Here is a 16,861-nt window from a genome sequence, read left to right as displayed (position 1 = left end):
GAGGAAGGAAGGGTTCGTCTGGCACAGGCATGCTTGTTCCTCACTAAAGCCAGGACGGAAGGGTTTCACTTTCCCTCCTGGTCTTCGTCACATCCTTTTCCTGTGGCACCAGTTCCCCTCAGCTGGCAGGAGCCAGCGCTTATTCATTCAGCTGATGGCCTCAGGCTACTTTACCCTCCTTGACAGACCCAGGGCCATGGCCCTGACCCAGAATATGGGGTTTGCTGCCAAACATACTGGGGCTTAAAAATGGCTTCCCTTTTTTTTTTTTTTTTTTTTGAGACGGGGTCTCATTCTGTTGCCCTGGCTGGAGTGCAGTGGTGCTGTCACAGCTCACTGCAGTTTCAACCTCCCAGCCTCAAGCAATTCTCCCACTTCAGTCTCCTGAGTAGCGGGGACTATAGGTGCATGCCAATACACTCAGCTAAATTTCTAAGATTTTTCTTATAGAGATGGGGTCTCACCATATTGTCCAGGCTGGTCTCGAACTCCTGAGCTCAACCAGTCTTCCCACCTTGACCTCTCAAAGATGCTGGGATTACAGGTGTGAGCCATCACAGCTGGCTGCCACTTACCCACTTTAGCTAGGTCTCAGTATCTCTGAGCCTCAGGTTACCTGGACTTAGAATGAAGGCCTTCTTCAGCCACAGAAGTACATGGACCTGGCCCACGATTGTCCTTTAGAAACTGAGCAGAGTGCTGCATCAACGTTAGGAGTAAAGGCACTGGAACCAGTTTGCTGGTGTAGGCATCCCAGTTAGGTCACCAGCTCACTACATGGCCTTGAGCAATTCACAAATCATTTGTGAGCCACATGTCCATCGGCTATATGGGTTAATGGTAGTACCCACTGACAGAGTGTAGAGACAACTAATGAACTAATCTACAAAAAAACCAAGAAGAGTACCTTACAGGGTATGTGCTCAGGAAGTGTGCGCTGCTGCTGCAGTCACTAAGGAAGTCAGGTTTTCTTTGGGTAGAGATAGCAGGGTCTAAGATGGCAAGATTGGACATCAGAATGAGTGTGAATGAAGTACTATCTTGGGTAGATTAAAAGAAAAAGAATGGTGTCGGGCCAGAACTCAGACATCCCACTCTTGCCACTTCCTAGATAGGGATCTTGGGTAAATTCTGGAGCCTCCATTTTCACATATGTAAAATGGGGCTATTGATAAATGTTATGAGGATCAAATGAAAGCATTCATTTGTTCTTCTAAAATAGATTTATTTAGAATGGCATCTGCTGTGTTCCAAGTATAGCACCAGGTTCTAGAGATACAGGTGACAGAGCCACACACAGTCAAGTGGGGGAGACAGGACAAAAAATAATCTCTCAAGTGAATATGATGATTGTACATGTAATTGGGAAATATGGCCTAGTGTGCATAGAGTGCTTTAGCTCAGTGCCCAGCACAGGTGAAACACTGAAATGTTTGGTAATGGTCAGCTGTCATAATAATAGTTTTTTGTTTCTTTGTTTTTATCTTTTGTTTTTTTGAGACAGAGTCTCACTCTGTTGCCCAGGCTGGAGTACAGCGGCCCAAACATGATTCAATGCAGCCCTGACCTCCCAGGCTCAAGAGATCCTCCTCAGCCTCCCGAGTAGCTGAGACCGTAGATGCATACCACCACACCCAGCTAATTTTTTTGTTTTGTTTTTTTTTTTTTTTTTAATTTTTTTGTTTTGTTTTGTTTTGTTTTTTTAATTTTTTTGTAGAGACAGGGTCCTCCTGTGTTGCCCAGGCTGGTCTCAGACTCCTGGGCTCAAGCAATCCTCCTGCCTCAGCTCCTAAAGTATTTTATTACTGTTAACAAGTAAGGGCTGGGTGCGGTGGCTCATGTCTTTAATCCTAGCACTTCGGGAGGCCAAGGAAGGTGGATCACCTGAGGTCAGGAGTTCCAGACCAGCCTGGCCAACATCGTGGAACCCCACCTCTACTAAAAATAGAAAAAATTAGCCAGGTGTGGTGGCGGGCACCTGTAATCCCAGGCGACTTGGGAGACTAAGGCAGAAGAATTGCTTGAACCTGGGAGGCAGAGGTTGCAGTGAGCCAAGATCATGCCACTGCACTCCAGCCTGGGCAACAGAGTGAGAGGCTGTCTCAAAAAAAAAAAAAAAACAAGGACACCATGGAGCAGAGAGGTGAAGTAACCTGCTCAAAGTCACACTACTTGGAAGAAGTGGGAAGGGCGGGCACAGTTGCTCATGCCTATAATCCCAGTACTTTGGAAGACCAAGGTAGGAGGATGAGGCCAGGAGTTTGAAACCACCCTGGGCAATGTGGTGAGACTCCATTTCTCCAAACATTTACAAGAAAAAAAAAAAGAAATGTGGGCAGTGAAGCCAGGATGGGAACTAAAAGATCAGATTCAAGTAGGGACTATACTTCAGCCTCTGGCTGGTCCCCTGACACTTGGGCCCCTTTCCTCAGGGCATCATGCCAACCTTTTCACCTGACTTCTACAGGGTCACAGGCACCTACAAGGTGACCTGCATCATTCAGTTGGCTGCCTCTGGGCAGAGATCTAGCTGAAGTCAGTCTGTGCCTGTCTGAGTAGGTCCTGGGCCAGACTTGGTCCCTGCCTGCATTGAGCCCCCAGACTGTTGGGGGAAACCAGGCACACAGAGGCCATCAACCCAGGAACACTCCTCCTCTCCCTCCCACCTCAGGGCCTTTGCACTTATTACCTCTGCTAAAACAGGCTTTTTTTTTTTTTTTTTTTTTTGAGACGGGGTTTTGCTCTTGTTGCCCAGACTGGAGTACAACAATGTGATCTCAGCTCACTGCAACCTCCATCTCCTGGGTTCAAGCAGTCCTCCTGCCTCAGCCTCCCAGGTAGCTGGGATTACAGATGCCTGCCACCACACCCAGCTAATTTTGTATTTTTGGTAGAGACAGGGTTTCACCATGTTGGTCAGGCTGGTCTTGAACTGCTGACCTCAGGTGATCCGCCTGCCTCGGCCTCCCAAAGTGCTGGGATTACAGGTATGAGTCACTGTGCCCGGCTCCCCCAGATATTCTGTATCACTTCCCCAGGACTTAAAACCCTATCATCTCTAAAATTATCTTTTTTTTTTTTCTTGTTATCCTCTCTGCTTCCCAGTAAGACAGGGTTTCTCAACCTTTTTTTTTATCACCCACCCCTGCAAGGAGTCTTTTTCAGATTTTTTTGTCCTAATTGCCCTCCCATGAAATTTGAATACCTCAGCTATACTATACTATATATACCATATATATAAACACTATATATAGTGTATATATATACTATAGTATACATAGTATATATAGATATATATAGTATATATAGAGTATATATAGTACTATATATACTACATATTGTGTGTATATATATGGTATATATAGTATAGTATAGCTGAGGTATTCAAATTTCATGGGAGGGCAATATATATATAGTACTATATATAGTATATATTATATATAATAGTATATATAGTATATATATAGTATGTACAGTATGTATCTAGTATATATAGTATAGCATAGCTGAGGTATTTACTATATATACTATATGCTATATATCTCTTTATGTGCTGTGGCCCTGTGGAGAGCCACAAATCACTGTAATGTCTAAGAATGCTTCACTTCACGCCATTGGAGGTGATCTTACTACCACTGAGAATGAACTAGAACATAAGCTCCATGGAAGCCTTGCTCATGGCTGAGTCTTCAGTGCCAGCCTCAGTGCATACCCCTGGTATAAACAGAAGTCCAAAGACTCTGGGAACAGAAAGGAGACATTCATCCCAGAGGTTGGGGAGGGATGAGCAGGGAAGAGGGGACTCCAAAATGGAGTCCTATAGGCTTAGTAGGGGTTGGTTAACTGAGGAAGATATGGAGTGACCAGTTAAAGGACAGCGTTGGCAAAGGCACGAGGGCCTAAAGCACTCAGGAGTATGTAGTGTGGGGCCATTCCAAGTGGTTGGCCAGGACTGTTGAAGCCTCTTGAAGTATTGGAAGAAGGACCTTGAAAGTGATACTAGCCTGGGCATCTCCTAGGGGCCAAGTCAGGAGACCCAGTTTTCTAGTGTAGGCTCTACTACAAACCAGCAGTGGAAACGTAGAATGGGCAGGTGGGTTGGCCTTGCTAACTTCGTGGGCCTACCTGGCTAGGAATCCATGACTCTCCTGTGGAGGTCATTAGCCGTTGCCTGTCGCCAGTGGCCCTACAAACCCCCACATGTAAGTCAGCTACAAAGAAACTTTCCCCACTTTCCTCTAACTCAAGCAGAGGATGCAGACAGGCCCTTGGGCCTGGGTCTCCTAGAAACCTTTGTGACATCTGAGACCTCCCTGCAACCCACTCTTAAACCTCATCCCCTGCCTACCATGCCAGCCTGGTTAAAACCAGTGGGAGCCACCCAAGGTGCAGTAGGGGCTTATCTCTGCTTTTCCAGACCAGGGCTGCTCTGCAATCCTGTTTATTTATCCAGAGCAGCCGCCCGCTGAGAAAATGGCTCTGTTTATTTCCAAGTGTGTCGTGTGAACCATGGGCTAAATATACCCACGCCACCGCCTCTCCAGCACCCGCCCTGGAACAGCACGCCCCATTTTGCTCATGCTCTCTCTGCAAAAGCAATCCTTAGAATCCATACCCCTTGGAAATACTACTCCCTTTCCCCAGGAGAAGAAGCTGAAATGGAAATGAAGGTTGTCATGACCAGGAACACATGAGTAGAAGCTGGGGCAGGTGAAATGAGAATGTTTCTGTGGCACTGAAATGAGAATGTTCCCTCCACCCAGGAATGACTGTTCCTGGACAGTGAATGCTTTGTGCCCTTGTGGGGACAGCGCCTGTTTACTCCAACCCAGCCCCAGAGCTGAAAATTTCCTGTGGCTGCCAGCCGTCTACTTCAGGAAAGTTCCCATCAAGGGAGCCAGGCCTCTCCCATTTTGGCTGCAACCCCCGTGTCCCTGGTTTCTTGACAGACATTTGGCCTCTTGGGATAACCAGGGCCTTCTCCTATGCTCTTCATCGTCTGGAACTCTCTCCCATCACAGATAAGCCTATTTTGTGACTCCACCTGGGTGTACTTGGGAGCAACAAAATCAAACCTCCTGTAGGAATATTTTTGTCTGCCAAGACCCGCAGAGCCTGGCTAGGATGGAGCGGGAGACAGGGAAGCATAGCCATGGCCCTAGTGCCCTCCTCTCCCCAGATCCTCCACCTCAACCCTGCTCCCACATTCTTTCTCCTGGAAATCCTTTCAGCACTACTGACAGGACAGGTCCCTCCAGCCTCCAACTTCAGGGCAGTGTCCTGACATAGCAGCCCTCCCTTTGAAGCTAGGCAGTCTTGCAGTTTGATCCCGACTCTGCTATCTGTTTGCTGAGTGTTCCCTGCTTTAAACCTCAGGCATCTTATTTGTGAAATGTGGCTCAAATCTACAACTCAGGATTCTGATGAAGGTGAAATGGGATACCAATGCCTGACATGTAGTAGACATGCAATACATTTGTTAACTCATGTATTCTCATGTATTTACTGAGCACCAGTTATGTGCAAGATGAAGACACTGTTCTGAGCACTGGGTGTATAGGAACAAGACAGAACCTCTGCCCTCATCAAGACACATCTAGTATAGGCCGAGGGCAGTGGCTCACGCCTATAATCCCAGTACTTTGGGGCTGAGGCGGGCAGATCACTTGAGGTCAGGAGTTTGAGACCAGCCTGGTTAACATGGTGAAACCCCATCTCTACTAAAAATAGAAAAATTAGCTAGGCGTGGTGATGGGCGCTACTCAGGGGGCTGAGGTAGGAGAATGGCTTGAACCTGGGAGGCGGAGGTTGCAGTGAGCCAAGATTGCACCACTGCACTCCAGCCTAGGCGACAGAGCAAGTCTTCGTCTAAAAAAAAACAAAAACAAAAAGACACATCTAGTATGGAAGACACATCACAACAAAAACAAAGTACAGAATCTAGTTATGACAAGTACAGCTTAAGGGGGGAAAAATGTGGTGAGGTGGTGAGGCCGGGCATGGTGGCTCACGCCTGTAATCTCAGCACTTGGGAGGCTGAGGCAGAAGGATCCCTTGAGCCCAGGAGTTTGAGACCAGCCTAGGCAACAAAGTGAGACCCTGTCTCTACAAAAAATTTAGAAATATTAGCCAGGCATGGTGGTGTGTGCCTGTAGTGTGGCAGCTACTCAGGAGGCTGAGGCAGGAGGATCACCTGAGCCCAGGAGGTCAAGGCTGCAGTGAGCCATGATTGCGCCACTACAGTCTAACCTGGGTAACAGCGAGACACTGTCACAAAATTTTAAAAATAAAAAAATTAAGCACTGAGAAGAAAAGCTGGCATGGTGGTCATTCTGTGTAGTATAGTTCCTGTAATCAGGAGGCTGAGGCAGGAAGATTGCTTGAGTCCAGGAGTTCAAAGTCAGTCTAGGCACATCTTTTAAAAACAAGAAAAAAAAAATGATGGCCGGTCATGGTGGCTTATGCCTGTAATCCCAGCACTTTGGGAGGCCGAGGCGAGCAGATCACCTGAGGTCAGGAGTTTGAAACCAGCCTGTCCAACATAGAGAAACCCCGTCTCTACTAAAAATACAAAATTAGCCAGGCGTGGTGGCACGCGCCTGTAATCCCAGCTACTCGGGAGGCTGAGGCAGGAGAATCGCTTGAACCTGGGAGGCGGAGGTTGCAGTGAGCCAAGATTGCGCCATTGCACTCCAGCCTGGGCAACAAGGGTGAAACTCTGTCTCCAAAAAAAAAAAAAAAAAAAAAAAAAAAAAAGGCCAGCACTTTGGGAGGCCGCGGGCGGATCACTTGAGGTCAGGAGTTCGAGACCAACTTGGCCAATATGGCAAAACCCTATCTCTACTAAAAATATAAAAATTAGCTGGGCATGGTGGCACATGCCTGTAATCCCAGCTACTCAGGAGAATCCCTTGTACCCAGGAAGCAAAGGTTGCTGTGAGCCCAGATTGTGCCATTGCACTCCAGCCTGGGGGACAGAATAAAACTGTCTCAAAAAAAAAAAACTGAGAAGAAAAATCAAGGAAGGTAAGGGGACAGGCAGAGAGAGATGGGGGTGGTGTACTGTTTTAGACAAGGCAGTCAGGGAAGGCCTCCCCTAGGAGGTGACATTTGAGGGGAGTCATGGTTGTGAAATGAGGGAGTGAGGCAGGCGATGACCTGGGGTCAGGTGCTCCAGGCAAGCAGGAACAGCAGACTCCTGCAGCAGGAGACATTGGAGGAACAGCAAGGAGGCCAGAAAGTGTTGGAGCCAGATCCCACTAGACCTTGCTGGCCAGGGTAAGGAGTGGGGACTTTATTTCAGGTGTGATGGAAGCCCTGGGAAGGTTGAGAACTTGGAGTGACTGAATGGAGTGTGCTTCTGCAAGGGCTGAGATTCATGGGTCACTGCTCTCTACTGCCTTAATGGTGAGGATTCCTTCAGTCAAGTTAGCAGCTCAGTGCACATGGCATTTTGCTAGGTGCCAGGGATACAAAAATAAATGATGCTGGCCTTCTAAGTGCAGGAGAATGCTGCTGGAGGGTTTCCAGTGTTTTTAGAAATCTCTGTGTGGAGCATGGACTGAAGGGGTTGTCAAGACTGGAAGTGGGCCAAGGCAGGGGTCACAAGTGAGCAAATTGGTAGGTGAGACCTGAGGCCAACTGGAGATGGCATGCCTGTCTTGAGGGAGCAGCCACTCGGCCATTTGGGACTGGTTGGAAATGTAGGCCCAGTGTGGCAGAGGTCTTGGTAGAGAGGCAAGAACCAGCCAGTAACTCATTCATTTTACACACACACACACGGTACTTACTTTTTTTTTTTTTGAGACGGAGTCTGTCACCCAGACTGGAGTGCCGTGGTGCGATTTCTGCTCACTGCAACCTCCGTCTCCCGGGTTCAAACAATTCTCGTGCCTCAGCCTCCTGAGTAACTGGGATTACAGGCGCGTGCCACCACACCCGGCTAATTTTTGTATTTTTAGTAGAGACAGGGTTCCACCATGTTGGCCAGGCTGGTCTCGAACTCCTAACCTCAGGCGATCCACCCACCTCCGCCTCCCAAAGTGCTGGGATTATAGGCATGAGCCACCGCACCCAGCCTGGAACTTACTTCTTTCTTATATATTTCTAGGTGCCAGACACCAGTTTTGGATTCTGGCTCCACCACTGATACAGCTGGGTGACCTTGATCTAGTCCCTGGGCCCTCGGAGGCACAGCTTCTTGGCCTGTAAATGGGGAGAGACAGCCTGCATTGCAGAATTGTTGGGAGGATTAAAGGACAAATTGGGTACTACGCTTACTCATAAAAGTTATCTTCTAAGCGTCCTTCTCCCTGCCCCACAGGCTGCTGCACCCTAGGCTGGGTAATTTAGCCCACAGCTCCTCCTTCCCCCTATCATGTGCTTCCCTTCTGACTTAGATTCAGGGCAGAGGGCTGTTGATCACAACCTTCTGGGCCCAGAGTCACACCCCCTGCAGTGGAGGACATCCGAGAGTCACACCCCCTGCAGTGGAGGACGTCCGGGACAAGGCCTCACAGACCCCATGATGGAGGCCTGTCAGTCCTGCATCATTGTTACCCTCTCTCCTCTGCCCTGCTCTTCTTGTCACCAACCTGCCCACCAGAGGTTCCCTCCAGAGGGAGGAGCCTCTGGCTGAAGTCCCAGGACCCATTCTACCCCTGAATTGGCCCCAAATGACCCTGGGGATTCAGCCCCGGTCTTCCTTGTCCCTCCCTCTGGTGCAGCAGTAGAAAGTCTGAGGCCTAGTGGCTCCACACTCCACACTACTCTCAGACTCAACTCTAGGCTCCTTGCGGCTTCCAGGCCACACATGGTCTGGCTCTTGCTCACCCCTGCACCATCGTCTCCCCCATGCCCTCCTCTCCTGCACTCTGCTCCAGCCACCTGGCTTCCATCCGTTCCCTGACCCTGCCCGTCCCGTTCCCACCTTGGATTCTGGAGTAAGTGCTACTTCCTGACTGACCTCAGACAGGGCACTTTCCTCCTCTCTACCTGTTTCTCAGCAGTAACATGGTTTGATTATCACCAATGGAGGGTCAAGAAAGAGGACCACCGTTAGCCCTTTACCTGGCCCAGAGTGGGCACAGATGGCTACAGTTTTTCACATCACCAAGGCCATAGCATGCAGATGGCCCCTTTCCCCACCCACCTACATCACTCTCTGAGGACTCAAACTGCGCCTTCCTTCTCTCTCCCTGCAGGATACTTTTGTGGAACTCTATGGGAACAATGCAGCAGCTGAGAGCCGAAAGGGCCAGGAACGCTTCAACCGCTGGTTCCTGACGGGCATGACTGTGGCCGGCGTGGTTCTGCTGGGCTCACTCTTCAGTCGGAAATGACCAGACACTGACCATCCACTCTACCCTCCCACCCCCTTCCCTGCCCCACCACATCCTCCGTCCAGCCGCCATTGCCACCAGGAGAACCACTACATGCAGCCCATGCCCACCTGCCCACCTACCCACCACAGGGTTGGGCCCAGATCTGGTCCCCTGCAGTTAGTTTTCTAGAATTTATCACACTTCTGTGAGACCCCCACACCTCAGTTCCCTTGGCCTCAGAATTCACAAAATTTCCACAAAATCTGTCCAAAGGAGGCTGGCAGGTATGGAAGGGTTTGTGGCTGGGGGCAGGAGGGCCCTACCTGATTGGTGCAACCCTTACCCCTTAGCCTCCCTGAAAATGTTTTTCTGCCAGGGAGCTTGAAAGTTTTCACAACCTCTTCCCCAGAAAGGAGACTAGATTGCCTTTGTTTTGATGTTTGTGGCCTCAGAATTGATCATTTTCCCCCCACTCTCCCCACACTAACCTGGGTTCCCTTTCCTTCCATCCCTACCCCCTAAGAGCCATTTAGGGGCCACTTTTGACTAGGGATTCAGGCTGCTTGGGATAAAGATGCAAGGACCAGGACTCCCTCCTCACCTCTGGACTGGCTAGATTCCTCACTCCCAGTCCAAATGTCCTCCAGAAGCCTCTGGCTAGAGGCCAGCCCCACCCAGGAGGGAGGGGGCTATAGCTGTAGGAAGCACCCCATGCCAAAGCTAGGGTGGCCCTTGCAGTTCAGCACCACCCTAGTCCCTTCCCCTCCCTGGCTCCCATGACCATACTGAGGGACCAACTGGGCCCAAGACAGATGCCCCAGAGCTGTTTATGGCCTCAGCTGCCTCACTTCCTACAAGAGCAGCCTGTGGCATCTTTGCCTTGGGCTGCTCCTCATGGCGGGTTCAGGGGACTCAGCCCTGAGGTGAAAGGGAGCTATCAGGAACAGCTGTGGGAGCCCCAGGGTCTTCCCTACCTCAGGCAGGAAGGGCAGGAAGGAGAGCCTGCTGCATGGGGTGGGGTAGGGCTGACTAGAAGGGCCAGTTCTGCCTGGCCAGGCAGATCTGTGCCCCACGCCTGTCCAGCCAGGCTGCCAAGGTCAGATGGCCTGGCCAGGAGCTCTTCAGGCCTCCCTCTCTCTTCTGCTCCACCCTTGGCCTGACTCATCCCCAGGGGTCCCAGCCACCCCGGGCTCTCTGCTGTACATATTTGAGACTAGTTTTTATTCCTTGTGAAGATGATATACTATTTTTGTTAAGCGTGTCTGTATTTATGTGTGAGGAGCTGCTGGCTTGCAGTGCGCGTGCACGTGGAGAGCTGGTGCCCGGAGATTGGACGGCCTGATGCTCCCTCTCCTGCCCTGGTCCAGGGAAGCTGGCCGAGGGTCCTGGCTCCTGAGGGGCACCTGCCCCTCCCCCAACCCCCACCCCACACTTGTTCCAGCTCTTTGAAATAGTCTGTGTGAAGGTGAAAGTGCAGTTCAGTAATAAACTGTGTTTACTCAGTGAACAGAGCCTGGGCTCTTGTGTGCTCCAGGATGGGAAAAGGAGGGGCCGCTGGAGAGCTGGGTACTGGTCTTGGCTCTGCTGCCCTCAGGGGAGGGCCTTGGACAAGTCCTTCCTTCCTTCTGGGCCTGAATTTATCCACCTGTACGGTGACAGGGTTTTACTGAGTACATGCTGTGTGCTGGGCACTGGGGCTGCATGTGAACAGGGCAGACACAGTCTCTGCCCTCAGGAGCTGACATTCTAGTGGGAGACACAGCCACTTGGCAAGTGTTTACTGAACTCTGCTCTACACAGACATAGTCCTGGGCACTGGGGACTTCTTCAAACAAAACCTTTGCCTTTACATAGCATTCATTCTAGTGGAAGAGACAGACACAAGCACGGCTCTAGCTGCTGTAGGGTGTGGGGGAAAGGTGTGATGCCTTTCCTCACCCATCAGAAGGTTCTATGACTGACATTCCTATAATGAAAGAAAAACAAAGTGGCAGTTCACACCCTGTAATCTCAATACTTTGCGGGTGGAGGATGGGTTGCTTAAGGTCAGGAGTTCAAGATCAGCCTGGGCAACAAAGTGAGACCCTGTCTCTACAAAAAAATTTTTTAATTAGCCAACCCAGCAAGGCCAGTCCAGGTTCTTCTTGGCCTCTGTGTAGCATTCCTTCCTCCCCGGTACAGGAGACAAGACATAGGTCAGAGTATTTATTTGTTTTTTAAGAGGGTCTCGCCCTGTCACCCAGGCTGGAATGCAGTAGTGTGATAGATAACTGCAGCTTCAAATTCCTGGGCTCAAGCGATCCTCCTGCCTCAGTCTCCTGAGCAGCTGAAATTACATGTGAGTGCCACCAAGCCTGGCTAATTTTCAGATTTTTTTTTGTAGAGATGAGGATCTTGTTATGTTGCCCAGGCTGGTCTCGAACACCTGGCCTCCAGTGATCCCCACACCCAGCCGAGAATTTGTGGCCAGCTTCTACACAGTAGAGCAGAGGAAGGTTACAGTAACATTTCTGTGTTTTAGCGGATCATGAGGTCAGGAGATCGAGACCATCCTGGCTAACATGGTGAAACCCCGTCTCTACTAAAAATACCAAAAAAATTAGCCGGGTGTGATGGCGGGCGCCTGTAGTCCCAGCTACTGGGGAGGCTGAGGCAGGAGAATGGCATGAACCCAGGAGGTGGAGCTTGCAGTGAGCCGAAATCGCGCCACTGCACTCCAGCCTGGGCGACTGAGCAAGACTCCGTCTCAAAAAATATATATATGTATATATACACATATATATATATATTTCTGTGTTTTATGAGTTGCTTTGGGGAGAGGAGTTCTAGTTTCTATGACCCACCTTGGGGAAGAGGAATGAATGCTAGTTTCTGTTACTTGCTTCAGGGGAGAAAGAGAAATGAGAGACAGCAGGCCAGGAGAAAGTCAGAGATCTTGTTTCTGAGGCCTTCCAGCCTCCTTTAGTTCAAAGTATTCGGTATGCCAAAGTGCCATACTTTGGGGTATTGTTTTCTAAGCCCCAATAAGGGCAAAGGAGGAAAAGCAACGACCATGAGGAAGCGGTTTGGTCTTCTACCAAGACATGAAGGACTTAGTAGGGAAGGAGGTAAGAAGGGGTCAGGCTTGAGATTTTTAAGGTACATCCCACAGGATTTCAGATGGAGTAGAGATAGCTTCAGAGAGACTCAAGGATGACAGATTTTTAGAATAGTGATGCTATTATAGATACAAAAATGAAGTGCATGTCTGAAGCCAGTGCAACCCAAGAGACTCATAGTAAGTGCGATCTGAGCTTGTCTGGGAATCAGGAGTCAGGGAGGGCTCCCTGGAGGAATTGACATGAGAGCCAGGGCCTGAAGAGTGCATCACGGTTAACTTAAAATTAAGTGGGGAGGCAGGAGAGTGGGCCCGGGGAAGAAGCAGTAAATGCACCAGATGAGCAGGCATTGTCTTCAGGCTGAAGAAAAGCTGGTGTGTCCAGAGCTAAGAGAGAGGGCGCTCCTGGGTTTAAGATGACAGAGGGTCGGGTGAGGGGACTGAACTTGATCCTGAGGGCAGTGAGAGCCAGAGAAAGGTGGTAAGTTAGGGAGTGATACAGCCCGAGAGCCCCCAAAACTCTGGCTGATAGGTGGAGAAGGTTCTGGAGGGGGAAGCAGAGTGGAAACACGGAGATCAGTGAGGAAGCCATGGTTTCATGAATGCTTCGGTTTTGAGGATAGCCAGATTTGTGTCCTGGGTCGTCATTTCTCGAGCCGTGGCTTCCAGTGAGTTACCTACTCTCTCTGTGCCCCAGCTTTCCCCTCTACAAAATGGGTGTGATGGGCAATTCAATGAGATAACCTAGAAGCAGTGGAGGAGGACTGGATGTTGAGGGTCACCGCGGGGATGGACTCGGCATCCCCCCGGGCTCTCCAGGAGAAGAGAGGAGGTGCTGCACTCTCGAAGTCCCGCGTGGCCGCGCCCAGCAGTCCAGGAGGGGTCTGGGAAAAGCGGTCAGGAGCTCCAGTTGGAGGGCGGGCCTGGAGGTGGGACATGCCCCGGGGGCCGCGCCCCGCCCCGGCCCGCCCCGCCCGTTTTTCGGAGTGGGCTTGACTGCCCCCTGGTGGCCACAGGATGCCACCTGAGAGCCAGCCCCAGCTCAAGTTGCTCCCGGTCAGTGCACACGACCTCTCTCGCCGGGGTGCCACCTTTCCCCAATGTCCCCCATCCTCTACCCTACTCACCAGAAAAACAGCTACACTTCCAACCCTTAGGTACTGGATTCAGAGCTTGTATGGGCTCTCTGGATCTTAGAATCGCCATCTTGTTTGGTTCAAGACCAAAGCCTCCAGCCTCCCACTCACGCCTTCCCCCACGATGTGTCCTCAGCTCCCGCCCCTAGCCATAGCCGTTCAAGTCCCTTCCTCAAATTCTCCATGTGCTTCTAGAAATGTCTTCACTGGCTCTTCTTTTTTTTTTTTTTTTTTTTTTGAGAGAGGGTCTCACTCTGTTGCCCAGGCTGGAGTGCAGTGGCCTTAGCTCACTGCAGCCTCGACTTCCTGGGCTCAGGTGATCCTCCCACCTCAGCCTCCCACTGCGACTACAGGAGCACGCCACCATACCTGGCTAATTTTTTTGTATTTTTGCAGAGAAAGGGTTTTGCCATGTTGCCCAGGCTGGTCTCGAACTCCTGGTCTCAAGCCATCACGTGGCCCTGGCCTCCCAAAGTGCTGGGATTACAGGCGTGAGCCACTGTGCCCAGCCCAGAAACGTCTTTTCACATATTGGCACAGATACAAATATATTTTGATCCTCCACTAATTTTTTACACAAATAGTAACATACTAAACACACTTTCCCTTGCTTTTTCCACCTGCATACTGTATCTTGTAGAGGTTTTTTTTTTTTCTTTGAGACAGAGTCTTGTTCTGTTGCCCAAGCCAAAAGTGCAGTGGCATGATCTCGGCTCACTGCAACCTCCACCTTCCGGGTTCAAGAATTGCAATCTCCGCCTTCTGGGTACAAGCAATTCTCCTGTCTCAGCCTCCTAAGTAGCTGTGACTACAGGCACACACCACCACGCCCAGCTAATTTTTGTGTTTACTAGTAGAGACGGGGTTTCACCATACTGGTCAGGCTAGTCTCCAACTCCTGACCTCAGGTGATCCACCCACCTTGGCCTCCCAAAGTGCTGGGATTACAGGCTTGAGCCACCTAGGCCAGCCTTGTAGAAGTTTCCATATTCAGACATGAATCCCCATGTACTCACCAGGCAGTTTCAACAATTACCAACTGATGTCAACTTTATTCTTTTTTTCTAGCTGTGTGGTATTCCACAAGTTTTTAACCAGACCTCTCAGTGATTCCCAACTTTATATATTGCCATGGAACATGCTTGGAATTGCACAAAGGGAAAGCTGGAGGGGGTTTGAGACTCTCTATGTGGTTCTTGATGAAAAACTCATTCAATTTCCATATATTACATATTTATGATGAAAGAAATGAAATATATTTCATAGAGAAAATATGAAGTTTTAACTTTGATTGAAACATTTAAATACATAAAATATTTTAAAATTTTTTCTTTAAAAACTTGACTTTGGTCCTGTAAATGCAACTTTTTATATGAGGTTTTATTATTGAAATGGCTCAGCCAGGCACGGTGGCTCACGCTCGTAATCCCAGCACTTTGGGAGGCTGAGGTTGGCGGATCGTGAGGTCAGGAGTTTGAGACCAGAGCTTGGCCAGGATGGTAAAACCCTGTCTCTGCTAAAAAAAAATAGAAAAAATTAGCCGGGAATGGTGGCGTGTGCCTGTAATCCCAGCTACTTTGGAGGCTGAGGCAGGAGAATTGCTTGAACCCAGGAGGTGGAGGTTGCAGTGAGCCGAGATCGTGTCACTGCACTCCAGCCTGGGTGACAGTGCGCAACTCCGTCTCAAAAAGAAAAGAAAAAAAAAAGAAAGGAAAGAAATGGCTCACACAGGGCTCAGCATGGTGGCTCATGCCTGTAATCCCAGCACTTTGGGATGCCAAGGTGGGAGGATCGCTTGGGCCCAGGAGTTGGAGACCAACCTGGCAACATGGTGAGATCGCTTGAACCCGGGTGAAACCCCATCTCTACTAAAAATACAAAAATTAGCCGGGTGCGGTGGCCCACATCTGTAGTCCCAGCTACTCGAGAGGCTGAGGCAGGAGAAATGCTTGAAACAGGGAAGCAGAGGTTGCAGTGAGCTGAGATTGTGCCACAGCACTCCAGCCTGGGCCACAGAGCAAGACTCTATCTCAAAAAAAAAAGGAGACATCGTAATCTCAAGTAGGAAGTAAGAGAAAAATGTAAACCATTCCAAAGCTTACTATTGAAATTATATTTAAACATCCTATTAGCTCTTCCTTTCTATAACTGACAAATTAATGTTAATATTTCTTGTATTCAGTTGGATTTGAAATCAATCCAAATGTACATTTTCATTTTGAATATTTTAAAATAATGAGTTCAGAAAACAGGAAAAGATATAAATCTTTCAAACTCTTCTTTCTTTCTTTACCATTATAACTGTTATTAAAACTGGGCAAGGCTGCTGGGCGCGGTGGCTCACGCCTGTAATCCCAGCACTTTGGGAGGCCAAGACGGGCGGATCACAAGCTCAGGAGATCGAGACCATCCTGGCTAACTTGGTGAAACCCTGTCTCTACTAAAAATACAAAAAAATTAGCTGGGCGTGGTGGCGGGCGCCTGTAGTCCCAGCTACTCGGGAGGCTGAGGCAGGAGAATGGCATGAACCTGGGAGGCGGAGCTTGCAGTGAGCCGAGATTGCACCACTGCACTCCAGCCTGGGTGACAGAAGGAGACTCCATCTCAAAAAAAAAAAAAACTGGGCAAGGCTGTACAGCACCAAGGAAGAGAGAGGAAGGAAGGAAAGAAGGGAAAGAAGGGAGAGAGTGAGGGAAACACAGAAGGAAAGAAGGAAGAAAGGAAGGAAAAGAAAGGGAATTATAGGTCACTATTACTTATGAACATGTATGCCAAAGTTATAATATTAACAAACCAAACCTAATATTAACAAACAACATAATATTAAAAGAATAATATATCACAACCTAGTAGTAGGGTTTATTCCAGGTAAACAAGATTGACTACATATAGGAATTTTTTCTTTTTTCTTTCTTTTTTTTTTTGAGACGGAGTCTCACTCTGTAGCCCAGGCTGGAGTGCAGTGGCGCCATCTTGGCTCACTGCAACCTCTGCCTCCAAAGTTCAAGTGATTCTCCTGCCTCAGCCTCCCAAGTAGCTGGAATTACAGGCATGCACCACCATGCCAGGCTAATTTTTGTATTTTTAATAGAGACAGGGTTTCACCATGTTTGCCAGGCTGGTCTTGGACTCTTGACCTCAAGTGATCCGCCTGCCTTGGCCTCCCAAAGTGCTGGAATTACCGATGTGAGCCACTGCACCCAGCCAAGAAATTTATCTATGTAATTTATTGTATTGAAAAATTAACAAAGAAAATGCTTATGATTCTTTCAGGAGATATCAAAATAGTATTTTGTAAAATTCAA

The 16,861-nt window shown here is 49.1% G+C and overlaps 1 protein-coding gene and 1 long non-coding RNA gene across 10 annotated transcripts in view; one reads left to right on the top strand and one right to left on the bottom strand.

Moving 5' to 3' along the window:
* The window catches only part of LOC129021473 (uncharacterized), a 46,112-nt gene extending 41,889 nt beyond the window's left edge, over positions 1-4,223 (bottom strand). For all 3 annotated transcript variants that reach the window (XR_010125156.1, XR_008496071.2, XR_008496073.2), the window contains exon 1: positions 4,126-4,223. This is a non-coding gene — a long non-coding RNA (uncharacterized LOC129021473). The remainder of the gene's footprint in view (positions 1-4,125) is intronic.
* BCL2L1 (BCL2 like 1) overlaps positions 1-10,830 on the top strand; it is a 59,899-nt gene extending 49,069 nt beyond the window's left edge. For all 7 annotated transcript variants that reach the window (XM_054466885.2, XM_054466888.2, XM_054466884.2 and 4 more), the window contains exon 3: positions 9,204-10,830. In XM_054466885.2, the coding sequence (XP_054322860.1) occupies positions 9,204-9,341 (138 nt within the window). In that variant the 3' untranslated portion in view covers positions 9,342-10,830. The remainder of the gene's footprint in view (positions 1-9,203) is intronic.
* The last annotated feature ends 6,031 nt before the right edge of the window (positions 10,831-16,861 follow it).

This window comes from Pongo pygmaeus, chromosome 21 (genome assembly GCF_028885625.2).
Source record: "Pongo pygmaeus isolate AG05252 chromosome 21, NHGRI_mPonPyg2-v2.0_pri, whole genome shotgun sequence".
In the NCBI taxonomy this organism is placed as follows: domain Eukaryota; kingdom Metazoa; phylum Chordata; class Mammalia; order Primates; family Hominidae; genus Pongo; species Pongo pygmaeus.
The sequence above is the reverse complement of the archived record's forward strand: the minus strand, read 5'-3'. Positions and strand labels throughout refer to the sequence as shown.